The following is a 20,005-nucleotide window of genomic DNA, read 5'->3' as shown; positions in this document are numbered from 1 at the left end:
AGCATCTTTTTTTCGCCTTTGAACAGTAAAGAAAAATGTTACTAAATAGATATATACTTAAATAAACGCATGAAAGTCAATTATTTAATCTAGCATTTGCTTGCCGAATGTCTAGGACCATTAAACTTTACTGATAAAAAAAAAAATCGTCAACAAGTTCTCTCCCCTTAGTTTCACTTTCAGCGGCCATTTTTAACACAGTTCAGCCATGGCAGAAGAATATGATGATTTTGAAAGACAGCTAGCCGAAAACAGAGGTGTTTATTTGTTTGATTAACCCTTAAAATAAAAACTAGAGCAACTGACAATGTTACATACATCCATTTTGCAAGTAAAAATTTGTGACAAGCGAGGGTTTAGGACATGACAAAAAAGAACGCTTTGGCTTTGGTGCGTGTATAGATTTTTTTTCGATAACGTAACGCGTTCTTTGATTCTTATTGGTCAGGGTAACAATTTAGTCCAAATGGAACAGAAGTGTTATCTTTATTTATAAATAATATGTTGCTATTTCGATGATACTGCTGTTCAGAGCTTGAGTAGAGGACAGTGCTGATTATAAATTAAATATAGAATAGAATATTTTTTTTTTTTTATTTCCCAAATTACAGGGCCCATATATAAAGGGCAAAAAATCAGATACAATTGATTTAAAGGAAGAGAGACGATTCGGCCATGAAGTAAACTTAGTTTCAGTCATACATTATTAAAAGAGATTTTTGTTGTTCATCATGTTCACATTCTTTCATTTATTTATTATTCACCCTTGTCCTTGATAACTGAAAAAAACCACTTTATTACACTCTCATGATTTTTCGTCGTAATGTTTTACAAAAATGAAAACAACAATGAGCATCCATACTGCATAGTCGGCTATAAAACTTAAAAGGCCACAGAAATGGACTGTTTTTCTTGCTACTCAGTCTACAGTGGTCAACCCAGAAATTTTTGTAAGTTGGGGCCCACTGACTGCCTAAGAAGGGGGTGCTCCAGTCATTTGTCAGTAATAACCTATATAATCAACCAAATTTTTTTCTGGTCCTTTTTAAATCAGACTCTGTATAGAAGTAGTTACACATCCTTGAGACTTGATCATACAAGTTTATCTTTATTTAGAAAGTCTACATTACATACAAAGATATATTTACCTGCCTCTTATTTTATAAAATGAATGTATTATTCAAAACATTGATAGAACCAAAAAAAAGTATAATGGGCCAAAATGAACTAGTGAATGACCTAAACCACATTAAGCTGAACAGGTTTTTTGCCGAAACGTTGCAAAAGCTGTAAATTTTAAACTGTCATTTGGAATTCTTTTAAGACTTTTCTAAAAATTGTCACATCATGATCTTGTGCATTGCATTCTGCTACCTTTGTGAGTTATGTTTTACAGTTTTCGAGCTTAATTAATTGTTTCTCTCCTGGTATTCTGGCATTCCTTCACTATATAATATAAGGAGATAATGTATTATTGCCATTTGAGATAATAATCTATCAGATACCAAATGAAATAGAGTTTAGTTACTAAATCTCATCTGGTCAGAGTTCGCGAAAACTTGTTTTGACCCGTCGGCCATGGGACCGATAAAGCATGATTATTTGTCAGTCCGACAAAATTTTAGCAAGTCCTAAAAAATCTGTCAATTTTATCCTAAAATAAAAATAATAACATATTTTATCTAAAATAACTTTATTATTGTTAGTTTGATTTTTCACAGCCACCGGCAAATAAACAATGAATAACCGATTCTTTTCTTCTGATTGGTCTTATTTAAAGTCATCTTCACTATCCATTTCATCATCTGAATCAATTTCTCAGTATTTGTTATCTCCACCAAAGGGTTCAATCATCGATTGTTTGCCTGGGATGGCTTAATGAACAAATTTAGCAGGCCACATGTAGATCGGCGCTTTGGTTTCCGTAGGTTTCCGTTTGTTTATAATAGGAAACCAGTACCGGAAATTACCAGCAGGTACATCTGATGACCGAGGTAAATATGTATTGCGGTATAACTAATTACCGATAAAAAAGGCACTTCAACGGCCATTTTTACATCGGTCATCAGGACCGGCACTAGCTTTCAAAATACTGGTTCCAGCCTCATTTTGACCGACAGGACCGACAAGACCTACCATTTTCATGAAATCTGTCTGGTGACCTTGAACAAAGAACAAAACCTCAACCACTCTTTGAAATGCTGTCTTCAATCATTGTCTTTTAACTTTTTATCTCTCATGTAAATTATCTTCTCTTGTAATGTGGCATGCCAAACGGTAAAAATTCACAGTAGAAAATTAAAAAATGGATTTTGTTCAAAAGGAGCAAATAAAATTCAAAAATAATATACAGCAACAAACAGCAACCACTGAATAATACATTTGCAGGTTGCTATAAATACTGGTCTGGGTCAGGAACATACAGAATATGGTGGAGTTAAACATGTTTTTGTGCACCCATACCTCCCCTCTATTTCCTCACATTTCAATCTCAAACTTCATATGTTCATCATACCCATTTGTTAATCATGTTTAAAGATCACTCTGAAAACTTTTTGTTTTCAAAATTTTTATATTTCCTTTGTGAAATTTTCAACAAAAATAAATTTATATTATTGATTTATCATGATCAACTTTTCAAGCAGTTTGAAATGAGTTTCTTGTAGAGGCAGATTTAGGGGGAACAGGGGGCCTGGGCCCTTCTTTTGTGGGAAATATTGGTTGATTATTCAGGGTATCATTGGAGCAGGCCCCCTCATATGGTAGTCAGTATCTCCTCCCTTCTGTATCTGCCATTGCCTTGTAATTAAAATATTTAGGAAATTATTGAAAAAATGCATTATATATTTGAATTATGTTAGATGCAAAAAATGTGTTAGTCCCTTCATCATGTTCATACTTGCATTTTACAACTTATTAACTTTTTTTACTTTTAGGAATTGGTATGTAACTGGTTTTCTTGTACAGAGAGATAGGGATCCTTGATTGATTATTAGCTATTTTGTTAATGGACATGCAATAATAATTTTGCAAACAACAACTTATCCAAGAAACAGTCCATCTACATATCAGAATTTTATTAAGCTGTTAGAAATGTGGATACTGCTTTTGAGTTTTACATTCTACCATTATCATGATTATCATGGTCAATGATGTATAAAAATCAAACATGGGCTAGTTAGGCAAAAAAATTGCAAATTTGTGTATTATTTTATGTCGTCCTGGTTTTCCTTAAAAGAGGAAGAGGATATGAAGACATCAGTTGAAAAAAAATCCCTCAAAAACCTACAATAGTGAATACCATGATAAAAAAAGAAAAACACTGTAAAGTCAAAACACAATATAAGTTCACAAAACATCACATAGTAAAATTGAAGATATTAACAGGCCTTGAAGGCATAAAACTTTGCTCAGTGCTCGGAGCACAAAAATCATGCTCGAAACATGAAATCCAGCAATTTGATTGGTTGATTTTCGAGTCTGAGTACAAAAATCATGCTCGAAAGTTTTATGACCGTGAGGCCAGGTGCTCTATTCTTCTGTAATTTTCAATGCATATTATATATCAGTAAGACAGCAACCTTCATAATACAAAATACAAAAATATATCTTGAAGTCAACATATGTTTGAAGAGAAGGAACAAACAGTTGTTTAAAGATACAGAGTAAGAAAATTACTTGTGATGGAGGACCACTTGACTAAATTCTAAAAGTTAAAAGTCCTAAACTTTAAAACTTTTCAGGCTTTTAAATCATAAGTAAAAATACAACAAACCATTGCAACTTCTTTTGTGTTCAAAAATAAATGTTGTATCAGTTTATTGTTTCATGTTGGTCCTATATTATTAGGCATATTAAAAAATATAAATATAATACACATTTGACAATATACAGACAAATCACAATATCTAAAATACTGTACTTCATGAACTTATTTATAAAAAAGTAGAACATTTTTCAAATATATTAGCAGGGGAATTTAAAGAGGAAAAAGTCTCTAATAACAGACGAAGATCTAGATCACGATCACCAAGAAAACCACGTTCAAGAAGTAAGGACAGAAAAAGATCAAGGTCTAGAGAAAGAAAAAGGAAATCGAAAAGGTATTCTGATTCATTAAAAAATAATCACCAAGGTCTAGAGAAAGAAAAAGGAAATCAAAAAGGTATACTGATTCATTAAGTAATAATCACCAAGGTATAGAGAAAGTAAAAGGAAATCAAAAAGGTATACTGATTCATTAAGTAATAATCACCAAGGTCTAGAGCAAGGAAAAGGAAATCAAAAAGGTATACTGTACTGATTCATTAAGAAATAATCACCAAGTTTCAGAGCAAGGAAAAGGAAATCAAAAAGGTATACTGATTCATTAAGAAATAATCACCAAGGTCTAGAGAAAGAAAGAAGATGAGTAAGAAGATTATAACTTTCTTTATAAGGATTGTGGGAAAAATTTTAAAAAATATTTTAAATTAATTCTGACTTGGGGAATAAAACAACAAAGATTTTGGTATTTTTTCTTTGCTAAGATTTGTTATATGTCCCACAACAGAAATGACTTCTGTTATTAGAAAACACAAATTAAAGATTGTTCTACTGACCTTTAAATTGGGTTATATTTTGATAGCTGCCAATGTCGATAAGTTTGCTAATTACAGTAAAGAATTTATCTTTGAAATTAGTACATCAATGGAACTTTGACCCCTGTTTGTTCAAAAGACATTCATTCAGAAAGGTCTTCTTTCTCTAGCTTTTACTGTTTTATGACAGTTAGACTCATGAATACAAACTAAAAAAAATCAACATTATGACTCCAATCCTTTTCAGATTCTTCAAAGCAGATTCTTTAAGCAATCAGGAAACATTTTAACCATAGACTATCTGAATATATAGTATACTACATAAAAGAATAATTTGTCCAAATTCTTGAGGTACACTTACAAAGTTATTATATCTTTCAATAATTTTATTTCAGTCGCTCACCACCCAAACCAAGGCAAACTCGTAGAAAGAAGCCATACAAATACTGGGATGTTCCTCCTACAGGATTTGAACACATGTCACCTATGCAGTACAAAGCCATGCAGAGTATGTATTGTTTTAGTTGTCTCCTTCATAGATTGTTATCATGAACATCCTAATTTATATAATATTAAACATGATTGGATATATTTAATTAATATATACGTTTTTTTTTCTTTTGTGTATGTAAAGTTATATCAGACTCTATAATCTACAAAATATGTTAAATAATGAACCAAGAAATACATAAATAAATATGTTGAATGAGTGATAAAGTACATATGTTGTCCAAACAGCTCACATTCATGGATCATACATTTTGTGAGTAACCATTAGAAAATTTCCCAAAATCTTTGATATGAAACAATGAATTTTCAAAAATTGTTTGGAAAACATTAGATATAAAATTTGAATGAAATTTCTTTAGAGAAAGTACAGTTTCAACAGTCTGTCTGTTAGGTTAAATGTTGCAGTCCCTTATATATGCTCTGATGAATCCATACAAAAATTCCTTTTGAATTGCTAGTTAAAGACTAAAGTTCTTGTACTACTGTAATATATTGTAAAACAAAACTTGCTTGATAAATTATAGGTGCTGGACAGATTCCACAAACAATTACTGTACCAAATGTCAACCTGACAAACACAACTGTACCATTTGCTGGCAGTGCTATCAGTAGACAGGCTAGACGTCTCTATGTTGGTAACATGCCTTTTGGTGTTACAGAAGTAAGCTATATATTCTGTAAATCTATACTATTCGGGGCTCACACTACTTCAGAATTATAGGGAGAAGTGACTTCTCTTTTTGAAACTGATAGGGAGAAGTGGTGAGATTTGAAAGAGAAGTGCTCATTCGCGCGGTGCACTACAATGTTTGCATTTTACAATAATATAAAGGGCCATATGTAAACAATGTTCTTTTTATGTTGTTCAATTCATGAGTAAAAAATTACAATTAAAGTAACATTTGAAATTAAAAGTTGTTTAAGTTTTACTAAGGTTCTTGTGAGAAACTACCAACTAAATATCTAGCACTAAAAAAAAAAATTATTTTAAAAAATGTAAAGAAATTATAATATATCAATTACAATTTAATTAAAAATTATCTTGTGTATGAAATTCAGTGTTTCTCATAAAAAAATATAAAAGTTATTAAGCTGGGCCATAATATATTGATATTAGTAGAATAGTCTCAGAGTTAAGCAACTTTAATCAATAGTTTGAAACAATCCATAAAAAATATAGGGACTTATATACACCAATCAATTAGATGTAACCAAAAGTCTCTTAATGAGTGTGGAATGCGTAATTTTTCCCTTTGGGATCAATATTCTTCTGTCAGCTGTTCCATCCGTGCGTCCGTAGTAATTATTGTAAAAGTACGGATTTCGGTCATAGCTGGTCCGGTTCAGATCCGTAGTTTAGAAATCGGTCAATGGCGGACGAATGCAAGAAAATTTACAAAAATAAACGATGTTTGACAAGTTATTTGGAAAGGAACATGACGGTTTTAATGCAATAAATGGATTAAACATTTACTGGAGGCAACTTTTATCACGTTTAAATGAAGCAACAAACTTATTTTGCCGCCGAAATTTAGGTTGATGTACGTTTTCGAGTAACAAGCACCGGAACTTGCGAAAATGCACGAAGTGATAAAAAGTTGTATTTTTATCAAATAACCTGCTACACACTGCGAAGACAATGCTTCAACCTCTTTTCTAAAGATAATGAATCGTTTATGTCTGAATTTCTTTAATTATCAGTAAAAAATTGATGTTTCATCAACTTATTAAAAGTTGAAAATGTCAGATGACGGAAGCGACTGAAAGCGACTATCGTCAAGAACAGGGCGACTTGTTTTCGCTTTTGGGGGTCGGGGAAAGCGAAGTGACGGTCGGGAAGGCGACTTCTTCGCCCAAGTCGCCTGGTAGCGTGAGCCCTGACTATTAAACGAGAAGACCTCCTTTTGTGTGTCGCTTCTCTTCCTCCCACAATAAATTGATGATCATCATGCCTTTGTGTCCTATAGGTACCATGCATAGTCGCATTTGTCATCCATTTTATGACTATTCAGTTTGGGTTATTTTGGGAGAAAAACAAAAATGAAGGTGTCCGGATATTCATTCCGTCATCAGACCAACTTTTATGTCAGACATGACTACTGGTTTTAACATTGAGAACCAATCGAATGATAGATAACAAAAATGAAACATAAATAAGCCAATCAGAGTGTTTTCCATATCCTGGTTTTTAGATCGTAAGAACCACTACTATTATGCCTCGGTTTTAACTTCCACATAATTTTCATAAGTACTCGGACGGGGACAGGACAATTATTTTTGCGTTTATCTGCATGTACTGTATACTATAATTAAAATACTACTATAATATATATAGACACTCTATAATATAGCAGTGATCGCCATGGAGAAGAAACTTAGAATTAATATTTAATAGAAAATTAAATACACTTTAATATTTATAATATGGATACATATGTTCATAGCAGCAACATAGAATGTATTATATGTCTCTGTTTATAGTATACAGAAACATGAAAATAATGGAATATAACAGAAAACAAAATAATAACCGACTTTGAAAAAAGGAGAGAGGGCTTAAAAATATTGTCCTGTCTGCTCCATGTACCTATATGACTTTTGATATCATTTCTTAAATTCTCCAGACATAAAATCTTTCACAAAAATTCTTTCTAAAAGAGGTAACATACTTTCAACCAAGCTTAAAATGCCCTCGATTTCGCCTTTACGTCAAATAGGAATTCCGGTTTTGAACTTGCAGATAAATTTCATAAGAGTTCTCAGCGACAGCACAATAATTATCGGGTTGATAGAGACTCTCTCTATAATATAGCAGTGATTGCCTATGAGAAGACACTTGAAATTGATAGTTAATAGCAAAAACACTTTATTTATAGGATACGTATGTTCATAGTATACAAAAACGCGAAAATAATGGAATTTAACAGAAAAAAAAAATAACGGACTTTGGAAACAAGGGAGAGGGCTGAAACTGTTTCCAAGTACCTATGAATTTTGATACCTTTTCTGAAATTCTCCAGATATGAATCCTTTTACTGAAATTCTCCAGGAACAAAATCTTATACAAAATTTCTCCCTACAACAGTATACTGTTTACATACTTTCAACCAAGCTCTTAATTTCCGCGATTTAGTGGGTGTGAAATCGCGGGTGTGTTCTAGCTGTATTGAATTTGTGATAAAATCAACTCTAAAAACCAGTTCATGAACTTTGATCTTATAATTAAAAGTGGTTCTTAAAAACTTACAACATTTCTCAAATGCCAGGGTACTGGCAGAAAAAAAATCAAAGGTACCAGGCTTCTGATTTTGTATGCCAGATGCCCATTTTGTCTACAAAAGACTCCTCAGTGATGCCTGAATCAGAAAAGTTGATGAAACTTCATGTCAAATTAAGTATATTTTGATAGATCAATTTCTCTGCTTTTAGATACATTTAAAATCAAAAATAAAACTACAAAAACAAGTGTTATTAATTTGGAATGTGACTTTCTCTCATATCTTTAATTTTTGTTATATGATTATGTTTTGTTCTTTAGTTTAACCTAATATCAGAAATTTGGAATTAAACCAAACTTTTATTTCCATACAGGAAGCTATGATGGATTTTTTCAATCATCAGATGAAATTATCAGGTTTAGCACAAGCTGAAGGAAACCCTATTATTGCTGTACAAATTAACTTGGATAAAAATTTTGCATTTTTAGAGGTAAGAAATAAAAGTTGATTTACTTTATTAGTTTTCAGTTGATGGCTTGTCCAAATGTCTGACAGCCAAATTCAACTTACAGTTTCTTCAGCTATGTCTTCTGAAATCATCCTTCATACAAGATAACTGTCCTGCAAAAATCCTGGAACAAGTTTTAAATGGGCACCCTGATTTATATGTAAAGCTATGATATTAAAAAAAAAATCCAAGTATAAAAATGTTTATTATGAACAGTTTCAGTAAACCAGGAGTATTATTTCCATAACCACATAATTTGGTTGTTGACCAAAAGCTGACCAATCAGTCTGACAACCAAACATCAACCAATTTAGTACTTTCATCATTTGCCAAAAAATGTACCTTCAAACTGCTTTTCAGTTTCGTTCAGTAGATGAGACAACACAAGCCATGGCTTTTGATGGTATTAATTTTCAAGGTCAATCTTTGAAAATTAGAAGACCCAGGGATTATCAGCCCTTACCTGGAATGTCAGAAAATCCTACAGTAAATGTACCAGGTATGTTAATTCTTAGATATGGTCATGTGATATGTTAATGTCCAATGACAAAACGGTCAAGAAAATAATTAAACAAAATTCTACAAAATGTTTCACTGGTCTCAATTTCTCAAATAATTGAGTTGATATAATCATAAAAATAATGAAGATGATCTGGTATGACAGCAAATTTGATAACTATTTACCAGTTAACAAATGATGATAATGTTAACTATTGGCACTGTACAACCTTCAACAATGAGCAAAACCCATACTATTCAGTAAGCTGTAAAAGGCCCTAACAGGACAAATGTGAAACAGTCCATAGAAAATAAAGTCTTAACTTATAATTTAAACAATAAATGAACAACAAAAAACTACCACTGAATTACAGAATCCTTTGGAAAAAGTTTTTCCCCTTGTTCCAACCTTGGACAGTGGTGCAGAAGTATTTACACAGATCAAATTGTAAAAATCAGTTGAAAAGGACTTGACTCATCAAATAGACACAAACACAACAAAAACACTTCATTAGCATAAATAGTCATAAGAAAAGCATGGCCCCTGTACAATACAAAAATGTAAGTTTCAACAAGATGAAGGACTATAAATTAGCATAACACATTTACTTATGTTTTAATTTATTAAAAACAAAATCAGTGTAAGAACCGATATAGACAGTATTCATTGATCTTACTGTAGTGTTTAATTGAAAAAAATTTAAGATAAAGATTATTCAAAGTATAAACAAGTTAACATGGTTCTTATCTAGATTTATGAGGTCTATAACCTTGTTGGTTGTACTAAACAGCATTAACCAGGACAATCATTTAAGACTAAATATATTCAAAAAGTCTTAGATAAATATAAAGTGATATTGATTGAAGACTCTTCTAGTTATGAATGAAGTAATATGAATTATTGTTTATTTACAGGTGTGGTATCAACAGTTGTACAAGATTCACCACACAAAGTATTCATTGGTGGATTACCTAATTATCTCAATGAAGATCAGGTAGGGTTTCTCTCAGAAAGTCACGTTTGTTTACAGGTAATGTGATTACAGGGCTCTCCACGATGGGACATCAAAAGCTGTCAGAATTTTGTTGAAATTTGTTTCACAGGGTCAGCTGGCCAAGTGTTCCAGTGTCCACCAAAACAGACTTTCAATCTATTTTTTTTTATCAATGCAAAAAAATTCAATTTATCGATATTATCCTTTGGCAATATGTAAATCTCTTTCAGGAATTCTTTTTTTCAGCTATTTTATTAAATGGTATCAAATGTTATGTGTTAGGGTCAAAATTTTGTTATTTTTTTGCAGCAGTTCTTTTTCAGGAATTTGTCTTTTACAGGAATTTTTTTTATCAATGTGAAAAAAAAAACTGATAGTGTAAATACATAGTTCTGATAAATATTATTTTATAAAAAAAAAAATGGTGGCTATAAGATATGATATGTGAAGTCTAAAAGAACATTTTTCTGACAGTGAATGTATTTGTAAAATGTCATTATTTGTTAGCTTGTGTCGCTTGTTTTTAGGCTAAAATTCCTAACCACTGATTATTCAAACCCTTGCTACGCACCAGTCTAAATTTTATTTTGAATCTATTCTTTTCAAAGAATAAGTTCAAAATTTTTGTAATATGTTCAAAATTAGAATTAAGTGCATTTTTTTGTTGTTCCTTTTCAAAAGTTTTGATGTACGAAAAGAGATTTGGGATTTACCAAGGCTGCCCTGCTAAAAGCTGGTGACACAATGAATTAAATTGGATGCTTTGTAAACACATACTGATCTATTTTCTTGTTTCTTCCCCCTTTGTTCTTAGCATAGGGGAAGAGGTTGAGTGGTAAATATGATTATGAAACAGCCAACAAAAGGCAAGTACTTATATGTGGCAAATGTTCATAATTTCATCAGGTACTAGTTGAGGAGCAGTACACTGAATTTTAAATGGATCAGTGAGCCATAAAAATTCAAGTGGAAGATTTTACAAAGATGTTGCATCTGGATGAAAGAAGGTGGAATTTAACAAATCTGAAATATTTAAATATCAATCTGTATGACCTATACTGAAACCTATTTAATTCTAAAAGGAAAGGCAAACTTCAAGGGAAGGTGTGATAAGGTGTTTATTTCCGTTAGGAATTAAGACCCAATCCAATCCAAATGAATTAAACTTGGAAACATATTAAGGTATCTTAAGTCAAAACTTTTAATGTTTTATTTCCTTAAAGTCAAAGTTTCAATAGACAGCAGTAGATTAAACTGGACTTGTACCTCAAAAGATTTGATATTTTAGGGGTATATTAACCATCTGTAATTTTTCCAAAAGATTTCCTGTTGTCATTTCTTTTCAAAATGAAAAAGAGAGTTTATCAAATACTACTTTCAAATAAAAAAGAATTATGAAATACTGGTGAGTATAAAACTTCAAAACATAAATTCTATCTAACAAAACAGTAAAGAAACTCAAAGCAATCGCTTTTTTTTTTTATAAGCAATGTTAAAACTTTATTCCTAATATTTTACTTGTACTACTTTAAATTCTTCTTTAAGAAATTTATTTAATAAATATTGTCTTCAGTGCGTACATACGTCATCAAAGTAAAGATCAATAAGTGCTGGTCTACAAAAACATAGATGTAACACAGGGGAGGGCACTTCAAAATTTTAATTATCAGTGGGTGTCAAATATATTTTCTGTTTAATAAATGGTCAGTTGAATTCTAAAATTGCTTCTATAGGTGGCTTCCCTATTTTCATAGTGCCTTCCCTTGGTGTCATGTATGTTTAAATTGAACAGCCATAAATATCATTCTGGTTTTGAGTGAAACTTTTTCTGTTTTAGGTAAAGGAGCTGTTGACTTCATTTGGACCACTGAAAGCATTTAATTTGGTAAAAGACAGTGCTACAGGACTTTCAAAAGGTTATGCATTCTGTGAATATGTTGATGTCAATATTACTGATCAGGTATGATATATTTGTAGTGGTTAGACTAGTGAAATAAATAAAACTGACACAAGCTGTTTTGGAAAAATAGGTAATTTGATAAAAAGGAGTAGTGGCAGCAAGTCCTTGCCTAGAAAAAAAGAAGTGAAAAACTTTTTTTATTTTTGCACACAAAGCAAAGTACAATGCTAAATTTCCAATGTTTAACAAAAAGGCAAACAATAGTGATGCCCTCTCCTCAGAGATATGGCTGGATATACCTTGGTAACCTACAACAATTTTCGAAAAGAGACATTTTGCCTCAAGATAGTGCAATAAAATACTGAATTGTTGCTGTTTAGGGGTAGAAATCATTATTGATTCTAGAATTTTAACAAAGATAACACTACACCAGATAAGCTTTAAGCAGAAACTAGATGATATTACATTATAACTGTGTTTTTAGGCATGTGCAGGATTGAATGGAATGCAGCTTGGTGATAAGAAGGTCATAGTTCAAAGAGCAAGTGTTGGTAAAATGAATGCACAAATGGTAAGTTTGTTTTATCTCTTTTTTTTTTTTTTTTCGTGACACATCATGTATCTTCAGTTGAACAAAATCTGAATTGCATTATATTAACTTGACGCAACTGCTATTTAAATTTTCAAATAGACAAGATTAAAATTGGTAATTATGATCTATGGACTGAAAGTTGGTTGTTACTAAGGCTATCAAAGTGGGCTTAGTGCTGGATTTAGATATAGGTCCTGAAACCATTAATAGTAATGAGGTTACAGTGATATTGTTTGCCTCAAATAACAGCCGAAATTCGGCCTTTTCCCCTAGAGAAAATTCCCAATTACTAAAAAAAATGGCTTAAAATTCCTCCCAAAAAGGTCTACATTTTCCCCATACAGTGATGGCATTGGTAGTAATGTTTGTAAATATCGTATTCATGTTATTATTTTGATATTATAAAGCACTTTTGAGATCCGGTTTTCTGATCAGAATCATCATGGTGTTTGTAACACATGTGGTTTTCAATGCATTAAGTACCATCATTGCTTCTGTTTCTTTCCCTCTCCGAAAAGTACCTTCCGGGTTGAAAATGTCTGACAACCAAAATATACATGAAAAAAAAACAGTGCAAAAAAGATAGCAAAGGTCAGCAAAAAATCGGAGATGTGTTTAGAATAATATTTCCCAATTTCAATAAAAAATATGCATTTTTCCCAATAAAAAACGGTAGAGGTAGTTTTGAAAAAAGACAACAATATCACTGGGTTATTCATTGCCAAAACAGTAATTCACCTGTGTAATACATGCTGAAATATTCTACTGTATAATGTATAAAAAAATATGTATATACCAGTTTCTTGGTTAATTTTTTGCTTTATATATATTTGTTCATGGAAAATTGATTTTCAAGGGAACTTTACATTGTTTTTATAGCCTGTACAGTTACAAGTACCAGGTATTAACCTTGCCCAAGGAGCTGGACCTCCAACAGAGGTGTTATGCCTGATGAATATGATAACACCAGAAGAATTGGAGGATGAAGAAGAATATGAGGGTAAGATTTGCTTTATCTTAATGCAGACAGAATTAGTATGGAATACAACACTCTTTATAATCATAGCAACATTTCCTAGGTTTATTCTGTTTAATAAAATATTTGCCATTTGGTGTAGTTACATTACATTCCGGTTATTTGCATAGCCTATTTGTCAGATGAAATTATGCAAAAAAGCAGAGTATGCTTATATCCGAAATGCCAAATTAAAGAGCCAAATAAATCGATAGAACAGATCAGTAAAGGAAATCCCTGACTGAAAATAAACGTCTATAATCTACTTACAACATATTGAATGTTGATTTATTAGGTCTTTCCACTTTTCGTGGAAAGACCTTTTGTTTTTCTTCTTCTTCTTCTTATTTATTTTTTTTTTTTATTTCTTCTGCCGTCTGAGATGCTTTCTTGTCTTTCAACATATCGAATGTATTTTTGGCCAATGATGTACAATAATGGGGGTTTCAAAACTCACCCTGTGTGACTGAACACTTATTTTTATAGGAGTTATCTCTCCGCGTCCTCTTTTTCTTGTTATCGCTATATCTCTAAAACCATAAAAGATTTTAACAAACTGTTTTCACCAAATTGTTTGTCTACTCTTAAGAATGATTTGGTTAATTTTGACTACAGTGATCAGAAGACATCTTATAGGAGTTATTTCCCTTTGAAAATTTAAGAAAGGTGATATGTACGATCAATTCATTCATTATAAGTCATAGAGGTCTACAGTCTTTTGATATGAAGTCCTTGGTCCATTTGAAGGAAATTGAGGTGAAGGTCATGTTATAAATTTTGAATTTTGCTTGTTATCGTTATTCAAAAGAAACTGTTACAGTAAATGATATGATGTGTTTGCCAAATAACTGTTTACAATAAGGTGCAAACGAGTTTTGGTTAACCCTTATAACAGTTTTCTCCCCTTATGTATTTGAAATCTCCACAACCATACAAGTGATTGACCAGTCAGGGTTGGCAAAAACCCGGGTTTTATGAGTATTGCCCAGCCCAGTGGGAAATACTGGGAAAACCCGGGTTTTACTGGGTTTTAATGGGTAATACTGGGCAATACTGGGTAATATATAATACTGGCCTGAATTTTATAGAGAATTCAGTGAACAAACTCAAATGCAATACATTTAAGATATTTATAAACACATTTTGATTTATAAACAAGTTTACTTGTTTAAGAGTCTGATAATACAAGTGTATGCATTTGAGAAAGTCTTAATTCTAGCAAGTCAGAGACAAGTGTACATGTAGACACACATTAGACAAATATTAAAGGAAAAGGCCGTTCTCAATAATTCTCCTAAAAGTCTATTAAATCACCCTCCCGTCTAGATTGGTCAAACTGTTAACATAAATTCAAAGAATTCATTTTTCAAATGTATATCTTACATTAAGAATGAACAAGAAAATGTAAGAAAAATTATTTTTGTCTTTATATGTACATCACTAATTAATAAGTAATTATTCAGATTAGTAATTATTCAGATTAGGACACAGATATGTTTATATAACAATATTCAGTCTTTTCATTTCTATAAGTGTTAATGACTTGACCCTGTAGGGTGTTTATTTAGCAATATGATTGCATAGAAATTTAAATTTTATAATTCACATAAACACTGCTATAAAATGCATTTTTTTTAAAGTTTGGATTATTGAAACAATACATGGAAATTAACAAGGTATCCTAAAATGTTCAAATTGTGTATTCTGCCTACATGTAGAAATAGTGGGAGAAAAAAATGAAATTGAATTTTTAATCTTCTTGAAAAGACTCTCAATGGTTATCTGTATAAAATGTAAATATTTAGCTATAATACTATGAAACAACAACAAGTCTTTACTATTTTGTGTTGAAATAAGCTTAAAAAATCATATTGCCCAGTATTGCCAGTATTACCCATTTCTGGGAGTATTGCCCAGCCCGGGAAAACCGGGAATTCCCGCCTGGGTTTTCCCGGGCGGGTAATACTTTGCCAACCCTGATTGACCTGGGGTCTTTTGATTTCAGATCACTGACCTATGACTTCAAAATTGAGGTCAGGGTCAAAGGTCAATTTGACATTCTAGATTTTGACCTTTGCTAAAAATTCTTTCTGGTTCTTTACACAACACAGAGTGACCTTTTCTAACATCGGTTTTTGAATTTCACTCTTATTATCGAGGTGGAAAGACCTTCAATTGTTCTCTGAAGAATTGGTTTTTAATTATAATAAAAGATTTATGTCAATTGTCATACATGTTATTTTATTTTGTATTATTTCAATAAAGATTATAAACACATTTTGTTTTAGTTTCAGTTAATTTGCGTAACGATGTTCTTTTGCCAGTTCACCTTGGATACGAAAATTAATTCATTCTAAAAATAGATTTGTTTCAATGACCCGTATGTACAAGTGTACATTGTTACGCTTTGATTGAAATAAACTGTTTAACAATACTTCACATTTTATAACATATTAACAATAAATGTGTACTAAACTGCCTTTGATATACAATATTTACAGCTTGTAGGGTGATTAACACTATTTATTAAACTTCGTTAGTTTCGTATATGCAAAGCAGTAATAGGGCCCTGTACGGATTATTTACTGGACACGTGTATTGAAATTGGAAAAATATAATAATTAGAAGTAAAATCTCTTTTCCAAATATATTAAAATTAAATGATAGATGTATACAATTCTTAAAAAATATATAAATGCCCTGTAATATTCAACATAAATGCAGATCACCCCAAGCCTAATTACGAGAGTTCACATTGGATGATGATCGATAATTATCAGGCTCTATTGTTTTTAAAATTCATCCCAAATTAAATTGACAATTTTTGAAATCTAATCAATTATTAACAGCCTTTGAGATAGAATGGTCAATGTTTTTACAACCATTTACTGTTTGACATTTTTATGACCTTGAGACTTAATGTAGACATAGAGGTTTATTTTTAAATCAAATTTGATCATATAAACACGAAAGAAACTGTTTTAAAACTTTATTTAATAACACAAAAGTAAATATGAATTAATAATAATGCATTCAAGAAAAATATACTCACCAAATTGCCGTTTCCGGTTAAAAGTCTCGACAGATTTAATTAAGCATATCTAGACGGCAATAATTTTCTATGCAATAAACCGAATGGCCACTTGTAGAGCTATGCATATAACCACACAAATTAACAGAAGATGAATGGGAAATGGTTTTATGCGAAGAAAACTATGCAATTAACCGAATTATGCTATTAAGGGGTATGCAATTAAGTGGAATCGACTGTTCTAGTTAAAGCCCATGTTAAACATTGTGATAAGGAAGCATATAACATCTTTAAGTTTCACCAGCACTTAAACCATCTTGATAATCTTGTGGTAGCCTACTCCCCTATAATGCAAAAAGTCTAAGGTTTGAACCTTGAGCAGGTCAAACAAATGACATGAAAATTGGTATATACTGCTCTGTTAACATGCAGCATGTAAGACTGGTTGGTTTGGAGTTAAAATTATGTGTCTGAAAAGAATGAAGTGTTGTACTGATGAGTCTTTCTCTGTGAACTGTTATTCTATCAATTTTCATCCGTTTTGTTTAGTACAAAGCTGGGTTTATATTCATACCACAATATTCTCATATATAATGTTCTCATCCTGATTTAGTGATTATGCTTTCAATTTGCCATTTGACATTACATTAGACAGCTATCCATCATCATTATCATCCCACAGCAGTCTAACAGTTCATGCTGAATGATTACACCATTTATATTCATACAGTTAAAAAAATCTTACCTTTTGTTCATACAATTTTCATGAAATATTTAAAATTTCCATATGTTTACAAAATCATGAAAATTATATATGGTTAATGCCTAAGAATTCAGAGATTTTACTAATGTTAGAAATCTTTTTAACTAACAGATATTTTGGAGGATGTCAAAGAAGAATGTGGGAAGTATGGTGTGGTGCGGAGTTTGGAAATCCCAAGACCAATCAAAGGAGTGGATGTTCCTGGATGTGGGAAGGTGGGTTATATATATTATGTTTTTTATCAATCTATTGTACACAAGTTTAATTGGTAAATTTTAATTTGTATGATAATCAGTGATGGATACTGTAAGTACCTTAATTGACAATAACTGTTAAACCCTGAATCTGCCCCTGATAATTTTATTGGTTTCTGAGTCATAGTAAATTACTTGACAAAATTAATTTTAGATATTCTGCTTATAGCAGATTGGAGTTGTGACTAGAGCCAAAACAAAACAGTGTCTGAAAAAAAAACAATTTATAATTCGTAAATCAATTCTGCCCTTCCCCTCAATAGAAAAGAAGACATAAAAAAAGAATAGTATAAAGGTTGGATAAAATATGTGTCCATTGACAGATTTTGAACATTTTGTGTATTTTTCCTAATTTATGTAATATTTTTTGTTATTTTAGATATTTGTGGAGTTTAATTCTATAATTGATTGTCAGAAGGCACAGCAAGCTTTGACAGGAAGGAAGTTCTCCAACAGAGTTGTCGTTACCTCTTACTATGATCCAGATAAATATCATCGAAGAGAATTTTAACATTATTTGTCCCATAATAACTTTTAGTCATCATGTCTTAATTAAATGTACAAATTGAAATGAACTTCATGTTTTATTTGTTTATAAATATCGATTTTAATATTAAATCACCTAGCCATGGGCTATTTCAGTTTTTCTCCATTTATTATCATTTGATGTAAAACAATTATGATATCATAGTTATGTCCGTTAGAAGATGCACTAACTATGTGTTGCTTAAAACCTACTAAAGTTTACATAGCTATTTTAACTGACTTCATATAGCTATAAAAAAAATGAAATTGAGAATGAAACGAGGAGGTAAGAGAGAAAACAACTGACCAAAGAGCATTTAACAGTCCAAGGCATGAATGGGTCTTCAACACAGCAAGAAAATCCCGCACCCAGAAGCAGACTGGAGCTGGCCCCTAAACAAAAATGTACTTGATCAGAGGAAATGGACATCACATTAAACTCTAAAACATAGATAAACCAAAATTTAAAACACATACAAGGTTAACAAAGACCAGAGACTCCTGACTTAGGACAGACATAAAAATGCTGTTGGGTTAAACATGTTTTCGTGAAATCTCAACCCTCCCCTTTATCCTAGCCAATATATACAGTAAAACTCAGATTAAAAAAGGTCCAATTGTGAGCACAATCCCTCCCGTTAGGGGTTTAGTATCATACCATCATAAAATATACCAGAAGAACATAATTTGTATTCTGCCAACAACTTGTTATGCCCCATTTATGGGCATTATGTTTTCTGGTCTGTGCTTCTGTTTGTTTGTCCCTCCGTCTGTCCTGCTCCAGGTTAAAGTTTTTGGTCAAGGTAGTTTTTGATGAAGTTGAAATCCAATCAACTTCAAACTTAATACACATGTTCTCTATGATATTTGATCTTTCATATTTTTTAAAATGCCAAATAAGAGATTTTACCACATTTTCACAATCCACAGAACATAGGAAGTGCTAGTGTGCAATAGTGCATCCATTTACTAGGGACACATTCTTGTTTTAAAATAAATGTGTTTGGTTCTGATGCCAAGACCCTATGAATGAATAAAAAATAATGCGACCATTAATCAGTTGACAAGAGTATCGTTATTATATCGCTTCTAAGTAAGTTTGTTTAAAGGTTTGGTTAGCTTTTTCAATACAGGCTAAGATTTAGTAAAATAAATTTTAAAAAGAAGAGAAACCAGTGACATCAATTTAATACACTTCATATCCTGTTAGCTTTGCATCACAGTGCAGAGTTATTAGTTTCAGTGGATAACACCATCTTGAAATAATAAAAATCCCATATTGATTTTGATTGGTATGTTTATGATGCACTGAGATACAGAAACAGCTATTGGCTTAAATGAGATAAAGACTTAGACTTTTCTTGTCTCAGGATAAGACATCAAATGCCAATATCAATTATTAGGGACCTGCCAATAAACCTATTGAGATTATTCTGTCTGTCTGTAACAAAATGTGTCCGCTCTTTTTAGAGAACCGTTAAAATATCCTGTCTTATATTTGACATGTATATTAACACCAGAGAGTGTATCACAATGTTTGCACAACTTCCTAGGTCTATTGAAGGTCAAGGTCAAAAACTGGTTTTAGTTGACAACATCTGACAAACAAATTGTGT

The 20,005-nt window shown here is 31.6% G+C and overlaps 1 protein-coding gene across 4 annotated transcripts; it reads left to right on the top strand.

Annotated features, from left to right (window-relative positions):
- The first annotated feature begins 162 nt into the window (after positions 1–162).
- On the top strand, positions 163–18,500 carry LOC143045490 (splicing factor U2AF 65 kDa subunit-like). Of its 4 annotated transcripts, XM_076218032.1 has the most exons (12): positions 163–257; positions 3,971–4,103; positions 4,976–5,088; positions 5,615–5,751; positions 8,682–8,798; positions 9,177–9,315; positions 10,230–10,309; positions 12,147–12,269; positions 12,694–12,780; positions 13,681–13,801; positions 17,722–17,825; positions 18,244–18,500. In XM_076218032.1, the coding sequence occupies exons 1-12, from the start codon at positions 209–211 to the stop codon at positions 18,373–18,375; spliced, it is 1,335 nt and encodes a 444-aa protein (XP_076074147.1). In that variant the 5' UTR covers positions 163–208; the 3' UTR covers positions 18,376–18,500. The 4 variants fall into 4 exon arrangements, with proteins under 4 accessions (XP_076074147.1, XP_076074148.1, XP_076074151.1 ...); XM_076218033.1 differs by lacking the exon at positions 163–257 and having other exon boundaries at positions 4,070–4,165; XM_076218036.1 differs by lacking the exons at positions 163–257; positions 3,971–4,103 and adding an exon at positions 4,269–4,289.
- Positions 18,501–20,005: the final 1,505 nt, after the last annotated feature.

Source organism: Mytilus galloprovincialis, chromosome 9, assembly GCF_965363235.1.
Source record: "Mytilus galloprovincialis chromosome 9, xbMytGall1.hap1.1, whole genome shotgun sequence".
NCBI lineage: Eukaryota > Metazoa > Mollusca > Bivalvia > Mytilida > Mytilidae > Mytilus > Mytilus galloprovincialis.
Note: the sequence above shows the minus strand (reverse complement) of the source record. Positions and strands in the feature narration are given on the sequence as shown.

What these genes read in the sequence shown, in the direction of transcription:
- LOC143045490 (XM_076218032.1), top strand. Translation starts at nt 209, where the DNA reads ATGGCAGAAGAATATGATGATTTTGAAAGACAGCTAGCCGAAAACAGA. An exon ending in ATGTCAATATTACTGATCAG is followed by an intron (nt 12,270 to 12,693) that starts GTATGATATATT and finishes CTGTGTTTTTAG; the next exon opens with GCATGTGCAGGATTGAATGG. An exon ending in GTAAAATGAATGCACAAATG is followed by an intron (nt 12,781 to 13,680) that starts GTAAGTTTGTTT and finishes TTGTTTTTATAG; the next exon opens with CCTGTACAGTTACAAGTACC.